This window comes from Lineus longissimus, chromosome 7, assembly GCF_910592395.1.
Source record: "Lineus longissimus chromosome 7, tnLinLong1.2, whole genome shotgun sequence".
Classification (NCBI taxonomy): Eukaryota; Metazoa; Nemertea; class Pilidiophora; order Heteronemertea; family Lineidae; genus Lineus; species Lineus longissimus.
Window position 1 is genome coordinate 3,664,856 of NC_088314.1, and position 27,255 is coordinate 3,692,110.

Below are 27,255 nucleotides of genomic sequence, written 5' to 3' on the forward strand. Positions count from 1 at the left end.
TTAATCTACAGTTTTAATTAAGAAGTATTTATCTATATCCGTTAATGAAAGTTATACTCGAGTTTAAAATTTGATATGTGATATGTTATAATGTTAATTATGAGTTTTTAGCTCTTTGAATATTTTAATCTTCACCATATGGTTGATAATACCCCCCATTACACCGTCTGTAAATTTTAAATCAGAAAAAGTTCAAACCTTGATAAGTCGTGTATCTATAAGCAAAACATTTTGTATAGAATCACTCAGTATCATTGTCCCAATTAATAATAATATATTTCTACCACAGGGACCATTAAACCTTGTTTGCAATTTAAGCGCAGTATAAAGCTTGTTGAGCAATGCACGGCTGTCAGTACTGATCTGCTATCAAATTCTATTGCACACGAGTAGAATTTATTACCATGAAAAAAAGACGAGAAGGTTAAAAACTTGGGAGACAAAAATACTAACTTAAACCATAACCATAAGAAGACAATGTTATTAATGTTAATGCTATTGATAAAATGATGTGATTGATTAAAATGCATATATCTGAGCAAATTACAAGTTCGTTTGCATGGTCAATGTACACAGGATGTATATCACATGTACACTCAATAATAGAAGCCAAAATTCACTTTGACTTAAGTTTAAACGTGTTCCAAGGTATAAGAAGTTAAAACGAGCATTCGAAAATTCCGAGTAGTTTAAATCCTGAATGTATATGTTGCATGTACACGATAAGTAAACGTCTATGGTTCGGAAAAAAAGACACGGTTACCTTTAGGCAACTGTGCGATTATCAACTATTCGTATAGAAGTTTGGAAAGACACATTGTACTAAGAAATAAGAAGTACGTACGTGCATCATTGTCCCCGTCCTCGTCCTGTTTTATGGGTATAGAATTTGTTGAAATTTTCGGTGATTATGGGAACAGGGATGGCTAGCGTAAGCACCCCAGCTAATGCACAAACCGACCCAATTAATTTACCCCAGAGTGTTTCGGGGTATTTGTCACCGTATCCGACCGTGGTCATTGTAATCACGGCCCACCAGAACCCGTCCGGAATACTTGAAATTTGGTCGTCCTGAGTCCCCATCTCGCAGTAGTAGATTGCGCTGGAGAAGAGCAGAACACACACCATCAAAGCCACAAGAAAGAGGCCCAGGCCCTCTGCACTGGCCTTGAAAGTTAGGACGAGAACTTGTAATCCAGCGGAATGTTTTGTTAATTTGAATATTCTGACAAGACGAATGACCCTAAGGAAGGCTAGCGATGCGCTTGATTTTGCTCGCTCACAGCTAAAGCTGAGGAGAACGTTAAACAGTGTAACATAGTAGGGCACCACCGCCATGATATCCACCCAATTTTTAAAATCCTTGAAAAATCCAAACTTGCTTGGGCAAACAACAAACCGGATAACCGCTTCTAGAGTAAACCAGGCTGTGCATATGGTTTCGATGATAAAGAAGGGATCGAGGAAGTTGGGACCCTCTCCTTCGACGCAATGAGACTCGGAGAAAGCAGGCAAAGTTTCCACGCAGAATAGAATGATAGAGATAACTGTGAATATCACAGACAAGATTGCTATGATGAAGGCTGCGCTTGAAGTTTCTGGGTATTCAAAAAGCATCCATATTGTTTTCATAGCTTCGTTTCTTGGCAAAACGATATGCTCCTCCGTATATCCTTCATTTTCCATATATTCTTTCACAACCTCCTTTTCTATTTGAAAGAACTCCACCTCGCTCAGGAAGACATCATCAGATACAGTTGGTGGTCGGTGAAGTTTGCCACCATACTGATAATAGTTAAAAATCGCCTCGAAAGTTGGCCGATGCCGATCAAAGAAATACTCCTTTCGTTTTTTATCGTAGTATTTCTTCCGTTTGTTGGGATCCCCGAGCAACGTGAGGGGGTGGCGATTGAATACCCCTACACGTGTCTCATAGTACATTCCACTTACATTCACGCTCATACGCTCGCACCCAGCCACCTTGCAGTCGTGGTTGGGGTCAATCAGTTGGTCACTTCCAGAACTTCCCGCCCAGGTTACAGACGGTTTCGAATACTTTCCCTTGTTTTTCACTTTGGAGTGAAGAACATGGTTGCTACTTGCACGCAACTGATCTGAATTCTGGTAAGCGACGTAATCGTTATCCTCCAGTCTGGCGTTACCGCCATGACTGCTTGGATGATATCCGGAGCCACCCCTGGCGCCAGACATGACCGCAGGTACGGCCATCATATTTAAGCCTTATCCATAGTTGCACTCCATTATGAATACAAACACTCCTCCTCAACCGTTTAGAGCATAGTCCGAAGCCATCTTCGTTGCTTGCCGCGTGTTACAATACTGAACAACACCCAATGCTATTCAAAGCACCACGCGCTGCTGTTTGAGGGGATATTGATTTGGTAGGCTGTTATACCATGTGCCTAATGCTTAATATTCATACTAAGACACTCGTGTTCGCTGTACTTGAATCCTGTGCACCAGTTGTGCTGCAAAATAAGATCATCCGTAAGTGGCCAGTTGCCACGTCCCAATCCCAAATTGCCAATTTGTGGATTGTAACAGTCGAAGCAATGACGTAAACTCCACTGATGAGGACTGATAAGGGATGTCGTCCCAGGATGGGGTAAATCTTGGCAAGTGTTTATTAAAGCTGGAGCTTGTTGAGACCCGTAAATCGTCCATAGAGCAGTGCAAGCGCAGCTGCGGCTTACGTAGTGATCCACTCTCTGCTTAGTGCTAGTTCCCAAATTTTAATGGAAATTATTCATGACGGAAACTGGTGATGAAATGCAGTGACGTTAAGGAGTATCTGGTATGCTGTGTTTAAATGGGTTAGACGACCGCGTACAGTAACTGACGTTGGACAACGAAGGTGCCAGAGCATCAACCTCCGGAATTGGCCACGAGAACGAGTAACAAAGAGATATCTTATGAGTGTGGATGGCTGCATGTTGAACTTATTGAAGTCAACAACGCAATCGGAACCAATTCATGATGGGAACAAGAATAATGCGATCAGAGATGTCTAATTACTGTCGTTAATTGCAAGGACTTTTTTATCGCAAAATGCTGGGGAGAAGAAACCAATATCACTCTGAAGAATATATTAGATCGGATGTCGTAGAGCGCAATATATATCACATTATAAATTGGTTATCAGAAAAACCAGCGGCAGAACGTTGATGAGCTGCTGAGATAGTGATTGAGACCAGCCCTTTTTGACCAGTGTAATAAAACAAGTTAATAGCACCAAAACGACAAGGTTACATTGTATGTCTTGAATTGATTAAAAACACTAACAGCTGTGAGATCACTTGCTTGGACGTTCTCGAACCTTGCTTCCCCGGAGCCCTCACGAATGTAAAGTTTCTCGTAGGAGGAACATATTACCTAATAAGTGTAGATGATCAACCAAGAGCCTTTGATGCTGTTGATGATCCACATTGACATTTGACCTTTGAACGTACAAACTGGAATCTGATGATACTACCTCACCATGTTCGCTTTGTTGTCTGTCAAAAAACGGCCAATTTTATCGTCAGGCCAGGAGTTACTGTCTGACAATTTTTTGAAATATGTCGTGATGAAACTTGCTATTATTGAGTATTTCTAAAAATCTAAATATTTTTAGCATTGCACAATTTTCTAATTTTGACGTCAGGTTCATGTGCGAGTGAAAGGTTTAAATTATCATACGTTTGTTTCAAGCTGACACTGTTGTTGATCTTTCAATTAGCAGTCACCAAAGTGACTCCAAGTATTCCGTGCTCAACCTTCAATATCTGATGGATTCAAAAGTTGGATGAAAGTGATTTTGAAAACTCAGCATGAATCGCAGAGAAACCATTTTAAAAATCCATCAGGGACACCGGTATATGCGTCACGCATGTTTGTAGTGACAAAATAATTCAAGCAACCATAGAAGCTGTTTCTAAATATGTTTTAAAAGTAGTGACAGTTCCTGGAATCTAACATTAAGCAAGCTATTTTAATAGTATATTTCTCTGTCGACGACTGACTTCAAACGCTTAGTTGATGAGAGTGTGCATATCCGATGACGCCAGGTGATTCGAATGTCAATCAAAACAGTGGGCTGAAAATTCCCTTGTGAGTGATTGACGGTCAAACATGTAGATGTGTGACGTCATTTTTGAAAGTGGCTTTTTGAGCGCTTTCAGGCTTTTTTGGTTTGATTATTAGTCTAGTCTCTTTAGCCATAATAGCTTACATGAGAAAGAACAGCTGCCTGTAAAATGTTACGCATTGCCCATTTGGATGCATTTTCCTCAGGACTTGACCTAACCAGGCAGGACAGTCTGTCTTATCAATACCCCACACCCTTTACCAATACTTGGGCAACTCTATGGTGAGGAGTCAAGCAGTTGATTAGATTAACCAGCAACCACCGCAGCTTTTATTTTGCAGAGGATTGTATCTGGTACATTTTCTTTTGAGTTAGAGTTTGCTTTTTTATGGTATTCAACGGTCACATATGTGCTAAGCATCGTAAAAAAGTTATAGTATCAACTCGAATTCCTCCTTCGCTCAAAACAACACCAGTCACCCGCCATCCCTGCGATCTCTATACTTTGTAATGGATTTATCATGACTTGGGCATTAAAGACTATAAACTGGTTCAACCACCCACGACCATATTGTGCGCTGACTATCTTGAATGCAACTGCTTCATTCACCCTCATGTTATTTCCATCTCATTTCCGAGTCACCAGATCATGGCCGGGTGATTTTTCACTGTCAAAAACTAGTTGATGCAGTGTAGGGCTTCCTAGCATAAATATGCTTATGAGGAAACATGAAGGAGACACAATGAGTCGCATAAACTTTGAGAAAGAACTAGGGGTAGTGTTCAGACGACGGACAATGGTTAAGACGCTGTGCGTTATATGTATGTTTCTAGCCTTAAGACACTTTTATTGATGATGGTTTCGGCAGTTTTCAATTAAACTAACCAACCGACCTACAGTTCTGTGTCGCGCTTTCCTCAAAAGCTGCTGGACGAATGCAAACATTCGCTACTGGTTATGTTCTATTGAATTTTGAACGAATCCGTATTTCAAATTGCAGCGCTGAGTGAACAACGCTCTAATTTCAATAGCGCAATGGAATCACCAAATAAAAATATCGATTTGGCAGACGACTTCACAGTGGTGACATATATGGGTTAGTTCTATCGTTAAGTAAACATAGTCTTGCGCACGGATGCCAACTGCTGTATTACCTCAACCACAGGAAAACACACTGACTGTCACAACTGGGCGCAAGACCAGTTTTCCTTGGTAAGAGGAGGAAGTGGGAACGATGCCGGATTTGAAAGGCAATCTCCGGAAGACGTCGGAAAAGTCAGTCAATCTGACAACTTTAGATTTAAGGCTGAAAAGCTCAAAATGAAAGAAACTTTAGGAAATATTTACTTTCATGCCATAGGACAAAATCTATGGCAAGATAGGCGAAGAGGCCAACATATCCATTACCGAAGTCAACATTATGACGTGAAACAAAAAGCATCCCTGACTTATTCAAGGTATTGAAAAAGTTATTGTCATAAGTATATATCTACAAGTTAAAATTCTAAACAGTTTACCCTTAATATCAAATACCTTTATTCGTGTGCAGTACTATAATGAAAATAATATGAGACAGTATATACAGTGGAACCCCGGTTGGCGACCACCCCGATATGACGACCAAGAATCGCCGGTCCCCAATGTTAAGATATTGATTGCGGCAAATTTGTCATGCTACAGATTAAAACAAATTCCAAATGATTTTTTCACTTGTTTTTTTCTCCTCAAAATGAAGAAACATCATCAGTCCCAAAAAAAATTGACTTTGAAAATTTTTCAGAATTTTGAACTTATGAAAAATTCAACTACGAAGGATGAAAAAAATTATGAGTTCAAAGATTTTTTTCACTTGTTTGTTTCTGCTCAAAATGAAAAAAAAAATTAACAGCCCCAAAAATCTTTTGGCTTTGAAAATTTTTCAGAATTTTGAAGTTATGAAAGTTCAATAGTTTTGGCAAGAAAACTTAATCATGCATTTTGTCCCCAGATTTTCAACCTCGCTAACGCGACCGCCCCGGTAATGCGACCATTCAACCTCGGTCCCGTGAGTGGTCGTGTAACCGGGGTTCCACTGTATGTACTTTAAAGTTTCACTGAAATTCATTATAGTATTTATTTCAAACATTTCTATATTTCATCGTAGTGTATTCGATGCTTTGCATTTTCAATTCTTGCACACATTTAAATATTTGCATAGTAAATATTAATACTGCCGGTAATTTCTTTCCTTAAGCGACGTACAATGAAAGATAAAGTACTCATTGGCGTTGTTTTGATTGGAGGAATATGAACTTGGCACAGAATACATTCTTTGAGCAAGGGCGCAGCCTACTGTCCAGCAGACATCGATTTGCTATTTTGTGTTCAACTTTATGTACATGTACAGGGTGTTAGAAGATAATATTGGCCACTTTGCATATTTGCATTCTTGAAATTCTAATACATTAACAACATCAGAAGGAGAATTATAAAAATACTTAAAAGTTTCGGCAGAAGAATGTTGTCGATGATATAATTGAATGTATGTGTTCTTTAAAATGATGCGAATGATCAAATGTTCTTGTATATATTACTGAGCAAATTAGACCATCGCATGTTTATGTCAATGCTTAAACACGCACAGTTCATGCGACGACGGTGCACTTCCTTACATGTTGCTATTATTAAACACCATGCAATTAGTTTCCATAGACGGAGGTAAGGAATGGTCGAATCCATAAAACTTGTTTTATAGATAAATCCTGAATGTATTTTGAAGTAAACGGTTATGGTTCGGATAAAGATGCAGTTATTGTGAGGAACTGCGCGAGAATCAAGACTTTGCATAAAGTAGAGAGCAGAAAAGGTACGCTATACAACTAAGAAGTACCTACGTGCGTTATTGCCCTCGCCCTCTTCCAGTTTTATGGGTGTAGAATTTGTTGAAGTTTTCAGTAATGATAGGTACAGGGATTGCCAGCGTAAGTACGCCAGCCAGGGCGCATAGCGACCCGATAAGCTTCCCCAAGGGTCCTGCAGGGTATTTGTCACCATATCCGACCGTGGTCATGGTAATCACGGCCCACCAGAAACCATCCGGAATACTCGAGATTTGTTCCTCGCCCGTCCCCATTTCGCAGTAGTAGATTATGCTGGAGAAGAGGAGGACACACACCATCAGCGCCACGAGGAAGAGACCCAAGCCTTCCGCACTGGCCCTGAACGTAAGGGCCAGAACCTGTAATCCAGCGGAATGTTTCGTTAATTTGAATATTCTGACAAGACGAATGACCCTAAGGAAGGATAGAGAGGCGCTTGACTTGGCTCCTTGACAGCTAAAGCTGAGAAGCACGTTGAAGAGGGTAACGTAGTACGGCACAACCGCCATTATATCCACCCAATTTTTGAAATCCTTGAAGAATCCGATTTTGCTTGGGCACACAATGAATCGAATGACCGCTTCTAGTGTAAACCATGCCGTGCATATGGTTTCGATGATGAAGAAGGGGTCGAGGAAATTGGGACCTTCTCCTTCGACACAATGTGATTCAGAGAACATTGGTAACGTTTCCACGCAGAATAAGATAATGGAGATAACTGTGAATATCACAGACAAGATTGCTATCATGAAGGCTGCGCTTGACGTTTCTGGATACTCAAAAAGCATCCATACTGTCTTCATAGCTTCATTTGTGGGTAAGATGATATGTTCGTCTGTGTAGCCTTCATTTACCATGTACTCTTTCACAACTTCTTTTTCTATTTCATAGAATTCGACCTCGGTCAGGAAGACATCATCGGAGATTGCAGGCGGCCGGTGAAGTTTGCCGCCATACTGGTAATAGTGAAAGATCGCTTCGAAGGTAGGCCTATGGCGATCAAAGAAGTACTCCTTTCTTTTTTTATCGTAATATTTCTTCCGTTTGTTCGGATCCCCGAGCAACGTGGTGGGATGGCGATTAAAAATCCCAACGCGACATTCGTAGTACATACCACTCACGTTAACACTTACACGTTCACAGCCAACCACTTTGCAATCGTGGCTTGGATCATGTTCTTCAGAATTCCCCGCCCACGTGACAGACGGTTTTGAGTTCTTGGCTGCTGCTCCACGGTTTTTCACTTTGGAGTGAAGAACATGGTTGCTACTTGTTCGAAGCTGATCTGAATTCTGGTAAGCTACATAGTCATTATCCTCCATTTTTGTATTATTTGAATGATGTCCAACGCCACTTCTTGCGCCAGACATTACCGCAGGTACGGCCATCATCACTAGGCCTTATCCGGATTTCGTTCCCATTATGAATAAAAAGGAAATATTCCGTATTTGTTTTAGCATCGTCCAAAGTCAACTTTGTTACTTGCCGTGCGGTAGAATAATGCCAACACCCAATAAATGCAAGTAAGGCACCGCACGCGCTGTTAGTTTGAGGGTGTATTGATTCTGTAGGCTTGGTTATGCCGAATGTATGGTACAGCGGCGCACTTCAACCCACTACAGAATTCGTGTATCGAAATCATGCTCACATTAAGTGGATTCTTGCCAAGTTTCCAATGCCAATTGCCAATTAAATTAGGGAAAGTTTCAGTTGGAACAACGGACATATAGCCACTTGGTAATGGAATACAATGAGATGCCGTCCCTGGAGCATCCGGGATACCAGCCAGTCCGTGTCTTCAAGTCGCAGAAGAATGGCGAACACGCCTGCAATGCAGATGCTATTCCACGGAGTAATAAACAGAGGCATATGTACACAACTCGTATGAAGTAGGTTTCCGTCACGCCCCCAAGTTCCGATTCAGCAATAATGAGACGAGAGGTGAAGAGATGACATAAAATCGTTGTAGAAATCTCTGTACAGTTGCCGCTAGCCGCAATACTTCATCATTAAGTGTGTGCATCTTATTCAAATGTTATACAAAGCCATCTGAGCTATGATTCAGAACTAGTTTTAGAGTGGAAATTAAGGCTAAGACTATCTAATTGCTAAGTTGAATTGATCTTCATTTTGTATATTACCGGGCACTGTGTGTGTCCATAAAATATGGACTCCACATACATTAAAATGAAATGTTTGGAGAAGCCAGTAAACACTTCACAACAAGTTGAAATGAAATGAAATGAAATGTGAGATGTTCGCATTCCACTGCCACCTTTCTCATTCATCGCTTGTCAAAGCAGACTGAGCTGCACTTGTTTTGAAGAGGTCCGCTTTTCAGTTGATTCATGCTGTATACCTTCGCTGCTGCTGTGCACTGTATTCGAAGTCCGCACATATCTATTTATGAAGACTATATCGGTATAGTTATTATGGTCTCGAGAAGAAAAGTAGGTAGGCCAAAAGTGGAATTCATGCTCCGACGCAGGACGTGCAAGTTTTTGTTTTTGGCTAATTCTACCTTCTCGGAAACCTGCGACCACCGTTGATGTTGACCGTGGACTTGACAGGATGTTAAGAGCTATCGCTGATGAGCATTTATCGATCAAGAACAACACGACATCGAGTGAATTGTGTTGATCTATGCATGTACCGGGTTATTAGCTAACAACAAGGTCGAGCTGTATTACAACTCCCTAAGCCAATGAAGACAGATTTATCTCAAAACAGTTCTTGTCCGCCCATGACTCCATACATACTTCGCGATCCTTCACTATCACACTGTGTCCCCAACTTGTGGTTACTGAGTATAAGTCTACGGTAAACCTGTGCCCAAAGCCCAATTCATTCCTCTGTGCTATATGTCCGTTTTGGTAAAAATTTTGTCGGAGTTACTTTTTGGACACCATCTAGAACGGGTCGTAGATCTACACTGTCTTTGGATCCCGGCCCCGATCGCGGCGCATAATCTAGAGCAAATAATCTAGAAAAGGGGAAACTCAAATAAACTTGATATTCGGAAAGCGTGCAAGATGACGAAACCTGGTCTTCTCTCAATCCAATTATTCGATCGAATTCGGCTCAATTTCACTCCGAAAGTTAAGAGGATTGGAATACACAGCACCCTGCCTAAACATCATCAACCAGGCCGTTATCTCACCACACGTCGATTCTACCAAGGTGAACAATGCTGGTAAAGGGTGAATTTTTTCCTTCTTCGAGACTGAAGAAGTGACGCAAGGGTTTGCTACTGGAGACCTGCCAGACGGCGGCTCGATAAAGTGCCATTTGGGGGTAGTGTTTCGTCTCGAAATTTTGCTCGTTTGCAGGTGATATGTTATCCTGATGCAACGTTATGTTTATTTTCGGAAATTTACTTCAGCGGAGCAGTAATGAGGGATTTTTAATCGGACACTGTCAATTCTCCTTACCACTCACAGAAGCCAAGTGATATTGCATTAGATTTTCATTGCAATTCAATCGATTCAAGGTATAGCCCATTTGAGCCTGCCTGCGCCACGGGTACAATGCTAGTATGATATATTCGACCTCTTGGACTCCATTATCATACGATATATACATGTAGGACCGCCATATCAGCTTATGCTGAAACCTGGCCTGGGGGAAAATCAACCGCCTGTTAGATGATCAATGCTGAACGCGGGAATAATGGCCCCCAGACGGACAAAGAACAAGAATCACCTCCGCTGGACTGTTATCATAGTATGCAACAAAGAAGATCATTGAAGGAAACAAAATTGCAAGAAGCAATTGACCAAACGGAGATCTCTCTGAGCGATTGATGCTTTTCCCTGCATGTTTTTGCCAGGGGCGACTTCAAGTGAAAAGCTGACTCAAATGGTCGACAGAATTCCTTTTTTGTGCCACCGAATGATCAGTAGCAGAACTACGTAATTCGTTCTAATACCTCAGTGATATTTCGCCTCAGTCATTGCACCGACCCTAATAGAGTAATGCCATGTCGGTACACGCTAAGAAACCCACTGCCCAGGGCGCGATGGACCAACAATTTGCACAGCTTGCATGTGGCAAAGGAAGTCCATTACTTTGATTTGCATACAAGTGGCAGTGGCTAGTGATAAGGTATCGTTATTTGATTCAGAGCCCTAAAGTCGATACAGAATCGTAGTTGTACACAGTAAACATATATTATGTCCGTCCCAAGCCAAGTTTTAGCGTGGGTGGAGGTGACCTTCAGCTGTACCCTCCTCCCCTTCTCGCCGATGTCACTTAGAAATAATAACGAACATTTCTTGGAAGAGGAGATGAAAGTAATCTCTATAATGTAGTAAAACCACTTTGTTTGACTGAAGCCATTATCGTCGCTGAAGCTGCCGTTTGTTAATACATAGATTAGGGACACAGTTTATTGTTAGCATCAACTCATATGCACTCAATGCTGCGGAAAACGCCCGGAATGTGGTCGTCATTTCAGCCATCTTGTCAACACAACAACCACACGACTTCTTCAACATGCCATGATATTGAATATGATATCAAGCGACATGTTATCACATTTACTTGTAAGGCCATTACATGCACCGGTGGTCATGTATTTATCCTGCCATTTTGCTGGCGTTTGATAGATGATAGAGGACGAGTCATCCTTTACCGGGTGGGTAATTCACTGTGATAAGAAGTTATTTTCTTCTTTCATATATACTAGACAAAGATGGTTTCTTCGAAAGGTGGTTGAACTCCTTATATTTTTTTAGTTACAAAGTTGGTTGACCTGGGCACCATTTGACATTTGGACCAGAATTATCGTTTTTTATCGTCGTCGCTTTGTCATGCCTTATATGCAAAGATTGTGTTTTGGCCAATAAATTTCATTTCATTTTCATTTAATTGTTACTGTTTACGTCCCAGCCACAGCACGTCTATCTTCCAGGCAATAAAAGTGTTTCTCAGTGCATTGTGAAAAAAGATCACATTTTCAACGTGATTTACATCCAATGCACTGCTTACGAAATGAACAACCTCGGTCATCAGAGCTGACAGCCAGAGTTAGGGTCACTGAATGGCTATGAAAGAAACTGTCAAGCCGCAATGAATGCCTTTCTAGAAAAGTCACATTCGATGTAGGCCATTACTGGTTCTGAAAAAGCTGCACAAAGCTTTCTGCCTCCATCGATCGACTTAAATTGCATCTTTGGCTGGCGGCCGAATTTTGTAAAATGGAATGCTGCGCATGTCATGTGTGCAGATGCGTAGTTGTACATCTTCACTAGGCTCTGATATGTGTTAGAGAAAATTATGCAGACTGGCCAAAGGAACTGACCATGATAAATAGGCTATGTGATTGAGTGCATTGGTTTGTTGTGAATCCTTTTTTCTTTGACGTCACTGAAGTACTCCGATCGCCTGCACGTAGAAAGGGTTACTGGTATATACAATAATAATCGGTCTTGAGATCAAGCACATATCCTACCATAGTTCTATCCAAGGTTCGTTCTCTTTACAAATTTTCAAAGTAGGCCTATGTGTAACTGTCGACCAACACTACGTCTGTAAGTTACCAACTAATTTCTCATTCCGTTCACGCCGTCATCATTACGACTTTAACCTTAGTTAGTATGCTGCAGCCATAAATGTCTCGTGAGAGATTCATTTATTGTTGGATAATGAACAATAATGGTGAGAGAGGATACTAAAAGTTACATGTACGATGTACGTCTCAGTTGTGAATGGTCATTGTATAACACAGAATTCGGAATGTACAAATGTCCACCAGAGTCTTTGGACACAACCGACAGGATCTCACAAGCATCTGTAATACATTAGATAACACGTGTTCCTTTGGGAATGGTTCTATTTTTGAATGAATATTCCTGTACGTCTTCAATATTGCAACTTGTTATCCTACACATGGTGCACCAGCTGAGAGGACAATTTTTTTATCTATATATGGGCAGAAGAGAAAACTTAGGTTAAGATCAAACTGGCTGGCTGCAATTTTGTTTGGACGTGCCAATACAGTTGACAGAAACACTAAAAGAGTTAGCGGTCTTACTCCTACTTCTTTATACATCGCCTGCCAATCAAGTCCAACCGATATATCATATTTACATATGGAAATACACACTGGAGACCGATGAACTGCCAGTGACAGTAAGTGCTTGTGGGCGACATCATCAGCTTATATACCACAACCCTTCTAAGCCTCGTCAAAATATTTGGACATAGATATTCAGTCTCAAATCGCCAGTTCTTGCAAGGAATGTTGACACTCTGAGTGTTAGCCTTAGTATGAAGCTTACTCCAAAACTATATTTTGACGCATTTCTACTTCCCCAAAACACAATGAATGTACATAAATTGCATGGGATACATCTTTCGGCTGTGAATCCCAATGTCGTTATGAAATATTTAGCGATTATTGGACAAGAGCTACTTTCTCCAAGATTTCCGTTCGGTATGTATAGCTAAGCGTTAAGTAATGTCGCCGCACTCTTTCCTCTCTAATCTAATTTGTTGGCAAAGCAAGCGGCAGAATTGCAGACATCGATCACGTTGTGGCGGAACTTTGGGATTTATTAAGTAAGCGCCGAATTCTAGACAATGACTTGGCACGGAGATATGGTGCCATCACTTCGTCAGGCCAAACCTTTTCACGTTGTTGGTTAGTAACCCGATTCAAAATCACCCGTCGATGCGAAACATTAGAATGACAAAGTTCTCAAGAAAGTGACTGTGGGCATTCTCGGTAAAAAAGTTTTCAAAGACTTTCTCAGTAATCATAAGTCCTAGCCAAGCCTCCGCTATAACTATCATGGACTGGCAACGTTTATATTTCTGTTCAAAGAAATAATTGTTACTAAGTTGCCCTCGATGACGTCACTCATGTGGGAAGCCCTTAAATGTGGCTAGCAGTTTATTCGCAAAGTTTCGGCGATGCAGATAGAGGCCAACATGTAGCGCAACAAATAAACAAGCCTGGCCTTGGTTTGGGACCAGCTCGTAGACAAAGACGCTTTAATCTGGATAGAGGCCAAGTTCGCGGAGAGAGAGCCGCTCTTATCTTGGCAGAGGCCAACAAGTAACCCAACGAACTAACAAGTCTAGCTTTGGGACCAGTCTAAGCGAATTGCTCTGGAGAGCGGCCAATCACCCAACAAGCTCAGCCTTGGGACCAGTTTTAGATAGAGTCGGCTGGCCTGAATCAGCGAGCAAACAAACTAGCTTAGGCCTAATGAGACTCACCAGTCTCCGATATAATTGCTCTTGGCCTTATGGATACCCCGCATGAACGCGAATTTGTCATTCAACTAACAAAGAAATAGTCTTAGGGCCAGCCTCTAAAAGAATGCGCTTCTGAATATTTCCCTGAAACTGATTGCGACATCCGCTGGCACTCCATACGATTCCCTCTAGATTTTCAAGAGATTATTTGCGAAACGGTATATTAATGACACTGCTTTGTGAATCCTTGACCATTGGGGTTTGCAAAATAGCTATGAATATCTAGAGATGGGACTTCATCAGAAACCAACGGAAATGAACAGCCAGTCAAGTCGCCTGATGACGAGCCTTTCGACAGTACATTCAAAACATAGGCAAAAGCTACTGGTTTAACAGAATGCAGAACATGTTGATTTTCGGCTTCCCTTGCAAGTTAAATGAATGAAGTTAATGTTGAGCTACACCAATTTACATATAGGGAAGACTTAATTCTACTCACATCATAGACCTGTTGTGCCGCGCAGATCAGATTGAGACACTTTTTAGTGAACAAATCTATTTAGTGCAAAGTCTCTAGTATATAAATTAACAGCAGAAATGTCATCCATCCATTTTGGCACGCCATAGTGGGAGTGGTTTCAAGTTCATGGCTTATTGTCATGTCATTTCCTCAAAGAAACCGATCCCCGTATCCCATCGGGCGAACAAATGAGGCCTTATTCTTTGCTGGTTTCATGAAAAAAGTGATCAAGCAAGCTACTTGCCATATACCTATCGGATTTCCATCTTTCACAATATTATCAGATTCGCACTTTGCATTCGGGATAAAGGGCGGAAAAGATGTTCTATATTAAGATGTAAGGGATCCTGTATGCGTAAATTCAAGACATATAATGCGTGGGTTGGTATTTTTCAAGAGAGAAACGAACAGCTTCGCTTGTGAGCGTATATGACGATATCGTATGTTCGCATACAAGTATTGAAAGCGTGCGTTATCCGCTCATATCCGCCGAATCTTAAGACAGTTTCGCAGCTCCATAATTGGATATCAAAGGTTATGGACAATACACGTCGAAATGATACATAAAGCTTAAACTTTGACTTTTTAATAACGCGTGTAGGTCTTCAGACATATTTGATAACGTGTGCTGTGTTGTTTGTATTTGGTTGCGATGTAAACAAAGGCATGCTCGGTGCATTTGCCTTGTTTTCGGTGTCATCTAAAAGCAGTTGCAGAGTTTTACAAAGAAATGCTAATTTTAGATATCGTCCAATAGTAGACATCGCTTCAATTTATTTCCATTGTAATCTGTTTAAAGCCAAAAAGGAGGACGGCCCTACATGGCTGATTTTTAAATTGGATTACCTTTTCATGACTATTTTCGTTTACCTCCAAATGGGAAAACCACTCTTTTTGAACAAATTCATGGACACACAGGCGGAAAATCTGACCACTGAAGCGTCACATCCGCTTCGAAGATAATTTCTGTGAAATTTCCTAGTAAATCATTGTTACTTTGTGCAAATGAATGACAGCAGCAGCCATTTATCTATGTAATATTGAAAAAAGCCGACATACCCGGTAATGTATGACTAGCTAGTCGTACTGGTACCTGTGTACTGCTGAGTGCAAGCGTTTTCATTCCCTTGATGTTTCGTGGATGTATCCTTTTTTTAAATGATTCCTAAGAACTATATAGATTCTAAGAAAAATCTATATTGATTCGTGTAAAAAACTATATTTCGTTAAGATAACGCCGTGTTGTCCCAGTACCCAAGATATTTCAGTTAGTCGTATTAGCATAACTTAGTACAGGATAATCCTAGGTATTATCCATTCTCTAAATGTAACGGCCAGCTTCCCTTGTCGCTATTTTTATCACTTCAAACATCTGGGGATGTTATGATAACTCTGGGTAATATGTTATTACTGGCGATCTTCTACAAACTGTTTAACATATCTCTTTGAAAATTGACGAGACACAAAAACCGCTACCTAGACACAAAAAAACAAGCTCAAAATCGTATTCTTTCCCGTCATGAGGGAATATAAGGAGTGTTGACAACTGATCTCCCAATAGCTAGGCCTACCTAAGATACCTCATATACCAGCCTTGGGTACTTAGGTACGTACCAGTAGTCCGTTTACGTTGCTGTATCAGATAAGATGACAAAAACCCGAGGGCGAATGTAATACAACATGGTATAATCTCAAGAATGCAAAGTGCCCCAATCTTGGCGATGCATTTTTCACAGAAGGTGCATTGTTCGTGTAGGCTACATGAGTATACATCCCCGTCACCTTTTTCCAAAAAATAATTGCGAAGTCTAGCATCGGGTGTACACACTGCGTGTGCAACTAACATAGCAAATTATGTAGAGGTTATATCATATGTTCCCGATCCGTACATGATCCTGACAAGTAAAGTGTCAATAGGTCTTGGTGCAAACTTTCCTCTTAATGCGCAATTGATGCTATACATCGAGACTACATACATTTTTGTACATGCAGTAAAGTATTTGGCCGAAAGTATGTCCACAAAGTATGTACATGTATTACAAAACAGACCGATGTATTGTTCAGTATGCATTATGCACTAGTAGATCTATTACAAGCATACTGATTATTTTGTGTAACTGTCAAGTGACGATTACAAGGTATGCTGATTTTTCGGTGTTACATGTGTTATGTACAATCACCAAACGTGCTCATTCTTGGATTATTTTATTCGTATAGATCTATTTCAAAGCACATTGATTTCGTTGGTAACATGTGCACATGTGTAACAAAGCATAGGCCTACTCATTTTTAGAAGCTTGTGGAATGTATGTGTATCGGTCATAGAGCACATGGATATTTTAAGAAACCTGAACAATGCCACTGTATCAGTTATGAATCTCACGGATTTTTTTAGAAGGTGCACGTAGCAATGCAATGTGTGTGTACCGATAACAAAGCATACTGTACATCCTCATGTGCTTATTGATTACAAAGCATGCTGATTTTTTTCTGAAACCTTTGTAATGTGCCATCGATTACAAAGCATGCTGATTTTTTTTTCAGAAAAATGTGTATTGAGTAAAAAGCATACTCAATTTTAAGATGTATGTTTCCAGTAGCCTACTGATCTTTATAAACCTGTGTTATGTGCATGGATCACAAATCTTACAATTTTTAAGAACCTGTGTAATGTATGTGACAGAATCTGAGTAATCATGTGTATTGATCACAGAGCATACTCACTTTTTGTGACCCCTGTATATTGTGTATTGATTACAAAGCATATGATTTTTTGGAAGTATGTACATGTTGCTGTGCAATGTGTTTATACCAATTGCGAGGCAAACTAATTTTTTAGAGACACCTGTGAAATGTTTAACACCTCTGCAATGAGTGTGTATCAATTACAAAGCATTTTTTAGAAACCTAATGTGTGTGTAGTGATTACAAAGCATACCAATTTTTTAAAAACCCTGTGCATGCGATTACAAAGCATGCGTATTTATTTAGAAACCTGTGTAATGTATCCATGTGTATCGATGATGAAGAATTCTCCATTTCTGAGAAGCTTGTTGTTACATACATGTGTATGGACCTACTTATTTTGAACTACCTTATGTGTAATGTGTGAATGTATGTAATGTCTTTGTTTCGATCAGGAAGCATACCTTTGAGAATGCTGTCAAATCATAGAATGTTTTTACAAACCTCTATGATTAAAAAGCATACTGGGTGATATGAATAAAGACTAGCAAATGCTTTTATCTAAATCTCCATGTACATTTACACTAGGCCTTTCTGTACAAAACTGAAGTAAAAGCATTTACTAGTCTTTATTCATATCACCCAATGTGTGTGTATCGATTACAAAGCATACCGATTGTTTTATAGTATCATTCATGTGTATCGATTACAAAGAATTCTATTGGCGAACCTGAGAGAAGATCATAGATGACAAGGCGCTACTTTCAAAGAAGGCCATACTGTCTCATATCACGTAAGGCAACCACTTCAAGGTTTTTATCCAAATCTAATTCGTGTCATCAAAAACCGTTAATGTCTAACATATTATAGTAATGAAAAAGTAAATGCACGACCAAAAATGAAGGAATACAATTGGCAGACGACGATATCCAGCGAGATATAATGGTCAGTGACATCCATGGCCTGCAAACTTAATGTCGGTGACAATAAAATTGGCAATGAAGTATATATTAATTCTCAATGACGAACGCAAATAATTTCCCTAGTAAATCGATATTCAGTTCGCTGATAATTAATATGGTTGACCACGTTTACAAATATTGTGACTACTATATTTGCGAAAGAATGATGAAGGATTGCAATATCATATTTGTTAAATGCAGCTGGATTATTGTTAAATGTGTTATTTATAATTTGGATATTTTGCGGTATATATCACTGAGTACATTTATTACAAGAGTTAATCAAATTCACTTTTATTTGAATATTTTTTATACCGAAGGCATCTTTTGTCATGTGTAAGCGACTCGAATGCGTTAACCATGACAACGAAGGTTTAAACTGGTTTTGAATTATTTGGAGCCAATATTTGTCGGGCAATGGACAGTGCAGCAAGATATGAGTTGAGGTGCAGCCATATGGAAGGCTAAATCTATTGAAATATGTCAAGACACACGAGAAATATTGTCAGATTTCAATACTATATGATGTTACGTACAAAAAATACAAACTGAAACATTTACCAGAGGGAGAATGTTGCTAATGTCAACAATGTAATTGAAAAATGATTGACATCCATATGATTGTGATTGATTGACATGATTGGCTGAGCAATTAACCTGTGTCTGTTGAATGATGATAAATATGTCTAGTCATATCTATCATCGCTATTGATTATATGATAACAAACAGCATTCCATTGGTGCGTAAGTACATATGCAAAGAACTTTGTTCGTCTCTAAATACTTTGAATTCCTGATAGATTTAGTCGAAAAAGACTGCGGTGAAACGGATATGGTTTGAAAGCATTTGAAATCCTCACCGCTAGGCGAGTGGGGTTCTATTGATTGACTGAAAGTGAGTTTGTACTAAGAATAGGACTTACGTACCACGTGTTGAGGTTATTTACCTCGCCCTCGTCCTGTTTTGTGAGTATAGAATTTGTTGAAGTTTTCAGTAATGATTGGTACAGGGATGGCCAGCGTTAGCACACCAGCTAATGCACAAATGGACCCAATGAGCTTACCCCAAGGTCCTTCGGGGTATTTGTCGCCGTATCCAACAGTGGTCATAGTAATCACAGCCCACCAGAAGCCATCTGGAATACTTTCGATTTGCGAGTTCGCGGTCCCAACTTCACAGTAGTAGATCGCACTTGAGAAGACAAGGATGCATACCATTAAAGCCACAAGAAACAGACCAAGGCCTTCAGCACTGGCCTTAAAGGTCAAGACAAGAACCTGTAATCCAGCGGAGTGTTTTGTTAATTTGAATATTCTGACAAGGCGAATGACCCTAAGGAAGGCAAGTGAAGCACTTGATTTAGCTCGCTCACAGCTGAAGCTTATAAGCACGTTGAATAAGGTAACGTAGTAGGGCACCACAGCCATTATATCCACGATGTTTTTGAAATCCTTGAAGAATCGAATTTTGCCTGGGCAAGAAATAAAGCGGATGACTGCTTCCAATGTAAACCAAGCTGTGCATATGGTTTCAATGATGAAGAAGGGGTCGAGGAAGTTCGGACTCTCTCCCTCCACGCAATGCGAGGTAGAGAAAACTGGCAACGTTTCAACACAGAATAGAATGATGGAAATCACTGTGAATATCACAGACAAGATGGCTATGATGAAGGCTGCGCTTGAAGTCTCTGGGTATTCAAAAAGCATCCATACTACCTTCATAGCTTCGTTTGTGGGCAACACAATATGTTCCTCTGTGTAGCCTTCATCCTTCTTATACTCATTCACCACTTCTTTTTCAATCTCAAAGAACTCCAGCTCAATTAGGAAGACATCATCTGGGACAGCAGGGGGTCGGTGAAGTTTGCCACCATACTGATAGTAGTTGAAAATCGCATCGAAAGTTGGCCGGTGACGATCAAAGAAATACTCCTTTCGTTTTTTGTCGTAGTATTTCTTCCGTTTGTGGGGGTCCCCGAGTAAGGTGTTTGGGTGACGATTGAAGATAGCCTGGCGTGTTTCATAATACATACCACTGACGTTGACACTCATCCGCTCACACCCTGCCACTTTGCAATCGTGGGATGGCACCGGCTCAATGCTGCTTGTACTACTCCCTGAGCTATCCGCCCAAGATACAGCCTGTCGCGGAGGGAAGAAACCCTTTTTCCTCACCTTAGAGTGAAGCACGTGGTTGCTACCTGAGTGCAGCTGTTCCGAGTTCTGGTACACGACATAGTCATTATCCTCCAGCCTGACGTTGGGGGAATGATATCCGGAGCCTCCTCTTGCGCCAGACATGACCGCAGGTACGGCCATCATATTTAAGCCTTATCCATAAAAGCGCTCCATTAGGGAGAAAGACGTGTACTCCTCATTTGCTAAGAATATAGTCCGAAGCCATCTTCGTAGCTTGCCGCGTGTTACAATACTGAGAACGACACCCGATGCTATTCAAAGCACCACGCGCTGCTGTTCGAGGGGCTATTGATTAGTAAGGCTGTTCATGGATTATATCCCGAGATCCAGAGACCGTTATCATACCGATTACTTAATATTCACACCAACACCTCCCACAACGGTGCTTACGTATCCGCCACTGAACGGCAATAGAACAAAACGTACGCAACCAGTTGCCGACTGCAACATTTAGTATCCAAATTGCCAATATTGGCAAAGGGAATGGTAAATTGACGCAGTATGTTGAACTGATCCCTATTTTAGCATAAATAGACAGCGGTAACACTTTAGAGTGAGTTAAATTACACGCCTGGTAAGGCAGATGGCGAAATACAGCTGGGAATACGTACCAGAGAACCCGCCTGCCGAGAGGGGCGATCCGTGTCCTAAATTCGATTTTTCATTAGCGGATAGGGACGATGTTGCGCGCTGACGCGGAATAGTCTGAGAAGTGTCTAAAAATTGGCGTGTCTTTTATATCCTCATCAAGAAAGTATATCAATACCGATTAAAACATCGATATTCAACAATTTACTTTAATCTGCGATCAGATATGGATTAACTTTAGAACTGCTTGTATGGTAATAAGATGCTATCAAAATTGGCTTCGTGCCGAACTGTTTCGTTTTCTGCGTGGTATTTTGACTTCCACTGAATCAGTTTCTCTTTGTTTGACAACGTTCAGGAATTACACAAAAAAAGTAACCTTGTGGGAGAAACATTTTCCGATTCGATAGACGTATTAGATTTCATTTCCCCGGCGAATTCAGATTAAAGTCACTTTTTATTATTTGCTCTCGTGGATCTCTGCAATAGGTTTATGCGCTGAATAGGAAAGAGCAAGCTGTACAGGGTGAATTGAAAGATGTTGGTAACAGAGCAAGGATTAAGTTTCTGAGCGATTTTTTGTCAAATCAATTATGAGTTTAACCTTAACTGGCTTGAAGTTATACTCTTTATTGAACCTAAAAAATTCCGCAAAAATTCTAAGATTTTGTAAAAAAACTGAACAAGGATTTCATGAATATTCCAATACCAAAGAGACCTTTACAGATTCTCCCGGGACTCATCCGTGAGACTTCTTTTCCGGTCGGTATCTCCCCGATAATCACAATGTATGCAAATGTACTCAAAACATCGCCAAGTTGTCAAGATAATTCCGACATGGCCAATATGCCATGTTCATGCCAGACAGCGAATGATGATATTTCCAAATCTTAACCGCTCTAGACTAGTCAGGGTAAAATTTGAGCCAGAGTTGTGAGGGCCAGATTGTGTTGCATGAACACAGAACGGTACACCACAAGCCGTTTATCGCTGCTGCCTTAAGTAACAGTCATCGGCTGTCCAAAAAGACTCGTATCCAAAAAGGTATTTTCGTGCGTAACAAAAAAAATCCTCATTCTGTGAATATGTTTCAACCACTGCGGTTTGTTTTAGGAGAAGTAATGTAGATGAAGTTCGAAAGTTCTTTGAATATCATCGGTAATTAAGTATCTACAATGAGCAAAATAAATTTTAAAAACGTGAGGGATGGAGACAATATATTGATGCATACATGTACATAATTGTTGAAAACATTATGAAATCTCACGCTTTTCATTCAAAACCTCAAATTAAGAAAAACCTGTTATTGCAAAATTAACACAATGAAAAGAGAATCATTCCATGACACTGTAATGACACCATGGTGACATATAGAGACATTGTAAAGGCCTCATGAATGTGTCTGTTGTGTCTGTCCCAAAGCATCTGTCGTCAGTAGATCTGCAACATAATCGCGGGACTGTCGATATTGGCACGGATTAATCTAAAGAGAGAGTGAATCCTATCATGCTATAGGCCTATACATTGAGTATCGATTGCGCTCACACTTGTCACATTCAATGAAACTATTTTTGGTCTTCTACTGGGCCTGGATGCTGGAGCGGCCTGGGACAGCTGTCACAATGCTTTTATGTTTCACAATAATAGATGACCTTGCCCTTCAAACTGTAAACATACTTAAGTCTGGTGTTGAACTGTACAACGTTAGGTTGTATGTGTTTATCAGTGTTTCCCAAGAAAGGTCAGAGGAACGCTATGTGCCTTGACAACTATGTGATAATAAACTACATTGATGTCCAACTGTAAACATACTGGTGTGTTGTGTAAGTGTGATATTCGGTGTTTTCTGTTTATCAGTGTACCGTTTCAGATTGTATTTGACTTGGGGGGAGGTGAGGGGGGGGTCGAGATAAAGACCCTTAAGGCGTTACTAACTAATCTGCCTTCGAAGGTTTCATCTTCTTATAGACATTGCCTGGCATACACTGATAGAAACGCGGGGCTGCCATATTTAATGAAATAGCGACCAGTTTGATATCAGCAATTGAATTACTGCTTCGGGTAATTCCGTTACCAATGCCAAATTATGGTTGTTTCCTTGTTTTGATGGGTTTTCGTATGGGATTTCTGTCAGTTGAGTAGGAGTGGGAGCGAATTTCTATCGTTTCTCCCTGCCATAGATTATCCCACGTGTACGTGCAGATCTTTAGCGTGCCGGTGTGACGTTTTCTTATATCCCCCACAATGTTTCCATCATACAGCTCTTGAGAGAACATGACCTTTAATAGGGGGAAACAGAGTTCAGAAACGGCAACACTCAAAAAAATTACACCGGTCTACTGCTGTACCAATTGAGAAACTTGTTCGTTCACCATCGACACAGTCACACACTTCAGCTGGGACCCGCATCCTGTTGCATCAGCCTGAACGGCTAGCTAAATCAATAAGTAATGTTTTAAAATGTTGTGTCTTGTATAATCCCTCCTCATTCAATTATTGCGATTGGAGTCTGCATTTGACAGAAAACCCGATTCTCAAACGATTTCGTGCGTAGGCGCCTTGAAAGAGATTGAAAGCAACACTTTGTTCAGGTTTCTTTTAATGGAATAAACTATTGCAACCGATGAAAGGATGCTGGGGCAAGAAGCTGGTCAACAAAATGAAAATTTTACCGTTTTGAGAAAGTGAGCAAAAACCTAAGGCTAATGACCAATGCTTTTAAGACAGCCAGGCTCGATAAGACACACTGACTTTTTGGACATGTAGACCTTTATTGTGTTAACAAAAAAGAAAGAAAATTACATACATGTAGTTATCAAAACTATTACATAAATGGCACCTAACCCCCTTCTTGCATGGACATCATTACTTTGCTGTACCCTGTATTGAGGGAAGCTTTCTATCTTTTGGTAGGTATATAATAATATTCCAAAACTCAAACGCTAACAAGATCTAGCAGTCTAAGCACGGTCATTGAAATATTGAGACGATATCAACCCAAAATACATATCGACAACTGAATAATAAATTGGTCTGCTGTTTCCTTCCCAATCAGGTTTTTCCTTGTCGAAATAAAGATAGATACCCCAGTCTCTCCAGTCGCACGAATCTCATGAGACGAACATTTCACAGCTTGGAGCGACTACATCAAGTATGTGTACGTTGATTTCGCTAGTCTCAACAGAATTTGGGTAAATAGCTCTAAGCTGAATGTGACTCTTGACTGCATCTAGGAGGAGGGTATACCTGGTAATATTGACAGTCCGTGTGTTTGACAGTCCGTGTGTGTCAAGGGGGACCAATATTTGCATACTGATTTATACATCATTACTATGAAGCCTCCTCGTCAGATCTCAAGAGAGGACGGTCAGCGAAATTGGCCCAATCATCTCCTTGGCGAGAGCGGGGCATGCGCTAATTGTCCAAAACCCAGGGCGCAGCACGACCAGATGGATACGCCGAGTTGTTGTCACATCGTCATTTATTTCATCAATTACACGCCGTGTGTAGAATACACGTGTTGAATCTAATTATGCCGTGGTCAGATGTGTCACATCAGGGAGATAAGGTGATTTGACGTAGTGTTTAGCCAGCCTTATTTGCCTAGCCTATCTTTGATCATCCAACATTGGCAGGATGTGTAGTCGCCAAACCATGTGACGAGATGAATATTAACGTTAACCATTTCGGTGGTCGATTGCACCACAGTTCCGATTAGCACAATACAGAGAGTGAAAAACTGGGTTTTAGTGACAAAAGCTTGAACGGAACAAAAGAAAATCAGCTTTAAGCTGGTGTTAGATCTAATTATGTCCAATGTGCGCGCCGCAGCTGTAATTGATATACCTCATAGTTTCTATTATACAAATTACACATAAGCCTCAAATCTATTGTTGTTCACCAATTGAATACTAAGCTCCCTGAAAGAAACCACGCCTGATTGGACGAACACTTAAATAACCATAATCGATAACAATTTGGCTTCCATCGGCAGATTCCTTATGCAATCCAAAGTAACTTCTTATGAGTATGGTGGTGCGAAATGATGTTCTACCCACTGGTACGTAAAATCCGACAACTGTCATCACGGCTGGTATTTGGTAACAAGATCACGAAGCACGTAAAGCTATGGCTTCAAGAAAATTGCCTCGTGATCATGAAATGCCAAAGGGTTACACTCAGATTACAGTTACAAGAAACCTACGGTGTGTTCTGGAGAACGAGCTGCCAACCTATCGGACTGCACGTTGAGTTCGGGCCAACAACCTGTCATACAGTGGTCAATGCGAATCCTGTACCTTCGGCTCTCTTGTCCATGTGGTCACCACTAATCTATACAAAAGTTAGTTTGTGACAAAGGCCAAACTACGTAGTTTGTGAGATTCCATCCAGTGATCAAAATTTGAGATTCTATCGAGGTCGTCACTTTTTTATTCATGCAAGAAGTACATGTAAGCTTACGATATATTCACCAAGTGTGTTTAGGTGGACTTTCTTGTGTAACGTAAGATGACCACACCAACAAATTATAGTCGATATTTCTTTCCTTCCAACTGCTTTCTACGTGAAGGTTCAGGACCACCAGGCATGCCAGAACTTTCTAACTATGCAGGCCGAAGTTGGTACAATGATGTACATGCTATTATACTGGTACACATTGTACATGTCATACGTGCTTGTCGCACGTATACGTAATCAATTTTCCAGCAATCCAGCATGTTTATCATCTCATGATGTTCTCAACAATTTCTAATGTTGCTATTGCATAAATACAACGTACGGATCCCCAAAGGTATTGCAATTAAAATTTCTCAAGGCCCACTGTCAATTATTTATTTAAGTACTATTGTCGGATTTCGATTTTGCTGTTGGGGTCTCGCGGTGATGACCGGTCGATCACTGCCCAATCCACCATATGTTTCATCCTCACCCCGGCATAATGAGATAGCCGGTCGTGGAGGGTTCATGCTGGCAACAGGGTATGTTTTGTAACGTGCATATTTGGGAGATGACCAACAGGAAACTCGTAACTTTCAGTCGGCTTGAACAAGACCCTTTCATTTTCCACGGTGATGGGATGAAAATAATGCCACCAATATCGCCATCTGTTTTAAAGCCTGGACATCATGTTACTAGTTGTCATACGAAGGAATCAAGAGCCAAAGATCTTTTTTGTATTGTGTTAATTCGCGCAACAAGGGAAAGTCCCTGTGCTCAGAGGTTTCTAGGTCGATAAAAATATTCACTGTGACTGCACTTATGAAAAGCAGCGCACTTAGAATCTACATTTACCAACTCTTGATCATGAAATAAAATGCAAGATGCATTTAGTTAATCTCTAAAATAAAATACTAAGGTTCCATGGCAAGAAAGTAAAAATTCATTCGATCTGAGGCGTTCACAATGGTCACCCGTAACGTGCAGTTTATTCCTACCGATGAGATTGATATCAGCTTGGAAATTATTCAATCACACATAGGGCAATTACTTCAGAACACAAGTGAACATGTACAAATATTTGAACGCGTGACAAAGGGAAAATAGGCTAGTGTCTATGTATCAATCATAACGAAACAGCAACCAATTATATTCTAACAAGGCGACTGTGAATGGAATATCATTCAGAATCGACTTATATAAGTTATGTCGCTTTAAAGATCGGCGCAGGCAAGTGAAACATCACGTCCGAGGCCGTGGAGAAAATATGAAAATCCATAGGCTATGTTGTTCCGTTCGCGCATTTTCTTTTTTCCACTAATTTGTCAGTTTTAGCGAAATGTGAAGCTTTATTCCAAATTTGAATGTCGCTCAGAGAACTCTGCACCAGGTAACGCTCTGGTATTCGTCAGGGATGGGTGTAGAACTTCCCTGGTTTCACCTGGCCTTATTTCGCCGGAGGCATACCTCCAAAAGACAATAAATGGATATGTACGGTGTCCTTTAGTAATAAAAAGAAAAATTCTAAGGGCGACTTAGCTTACGAGTGTCAGAAATGGTTTAAATCAGTCCCAAAATCAAGCGTGTATAGGGCTACACTGCACGTAGAGGCCATTGAAGGGCCTATGCCTGACTAATCTTCATTACTACTTAATAAAGGAAAGTAAAGTTTACACATCGTGTGTGTACTTGGTGACAAAATAGAGCATTGCGAC

The 27,255-nt window shown here is 40.5% G+C and overlaps 2 protein-coding genes across 2 annotated transcripts; both read right to left on the reverse strand.

Moving 5' to 3' along the window:
• Nucleotides 1-849: 849 nt before the first annotated feature.
• LOC135490907 (uncharacterized) lies at nucleotides 850-8,268 on the reverse strand. The gene is made up of 2 exons (XM_064776486.1): nucleotides 6,974-8,268; nucleotides 850-2,197 (listed from the first exon to the last, which is right to left on the reverse strand). The coding sequence occupies exons 1-2, from the start codon at nucleotides 8,266-8,268 to the stop codon at nucleotides 850-852; spliced, it is 2,643 nt and encodes an 880-aa protein (XP_064632556.1).
• Nucleotides 8,269-19,191: 10,923 nt separating this feature from the next.
• On the reverse strand, nucleotides 19,192-20,638 carry LOC135490909 (potassium voltage-gated channel protein Shaker-like). The gene has a single exon (XM_064776487.1). It carries the CDS (start codon nucleotides 20,636-20,638, stop codon nucleotides 19,256-19,258), a length of 1,383 nt encoding a protein of 460 aa, XP_064632557.1. The 3' UTR covers nucleotides 19,192-19,255.
• Nucleotides 20,639-27,255: the final 6,617 nt, after the last annotated feature.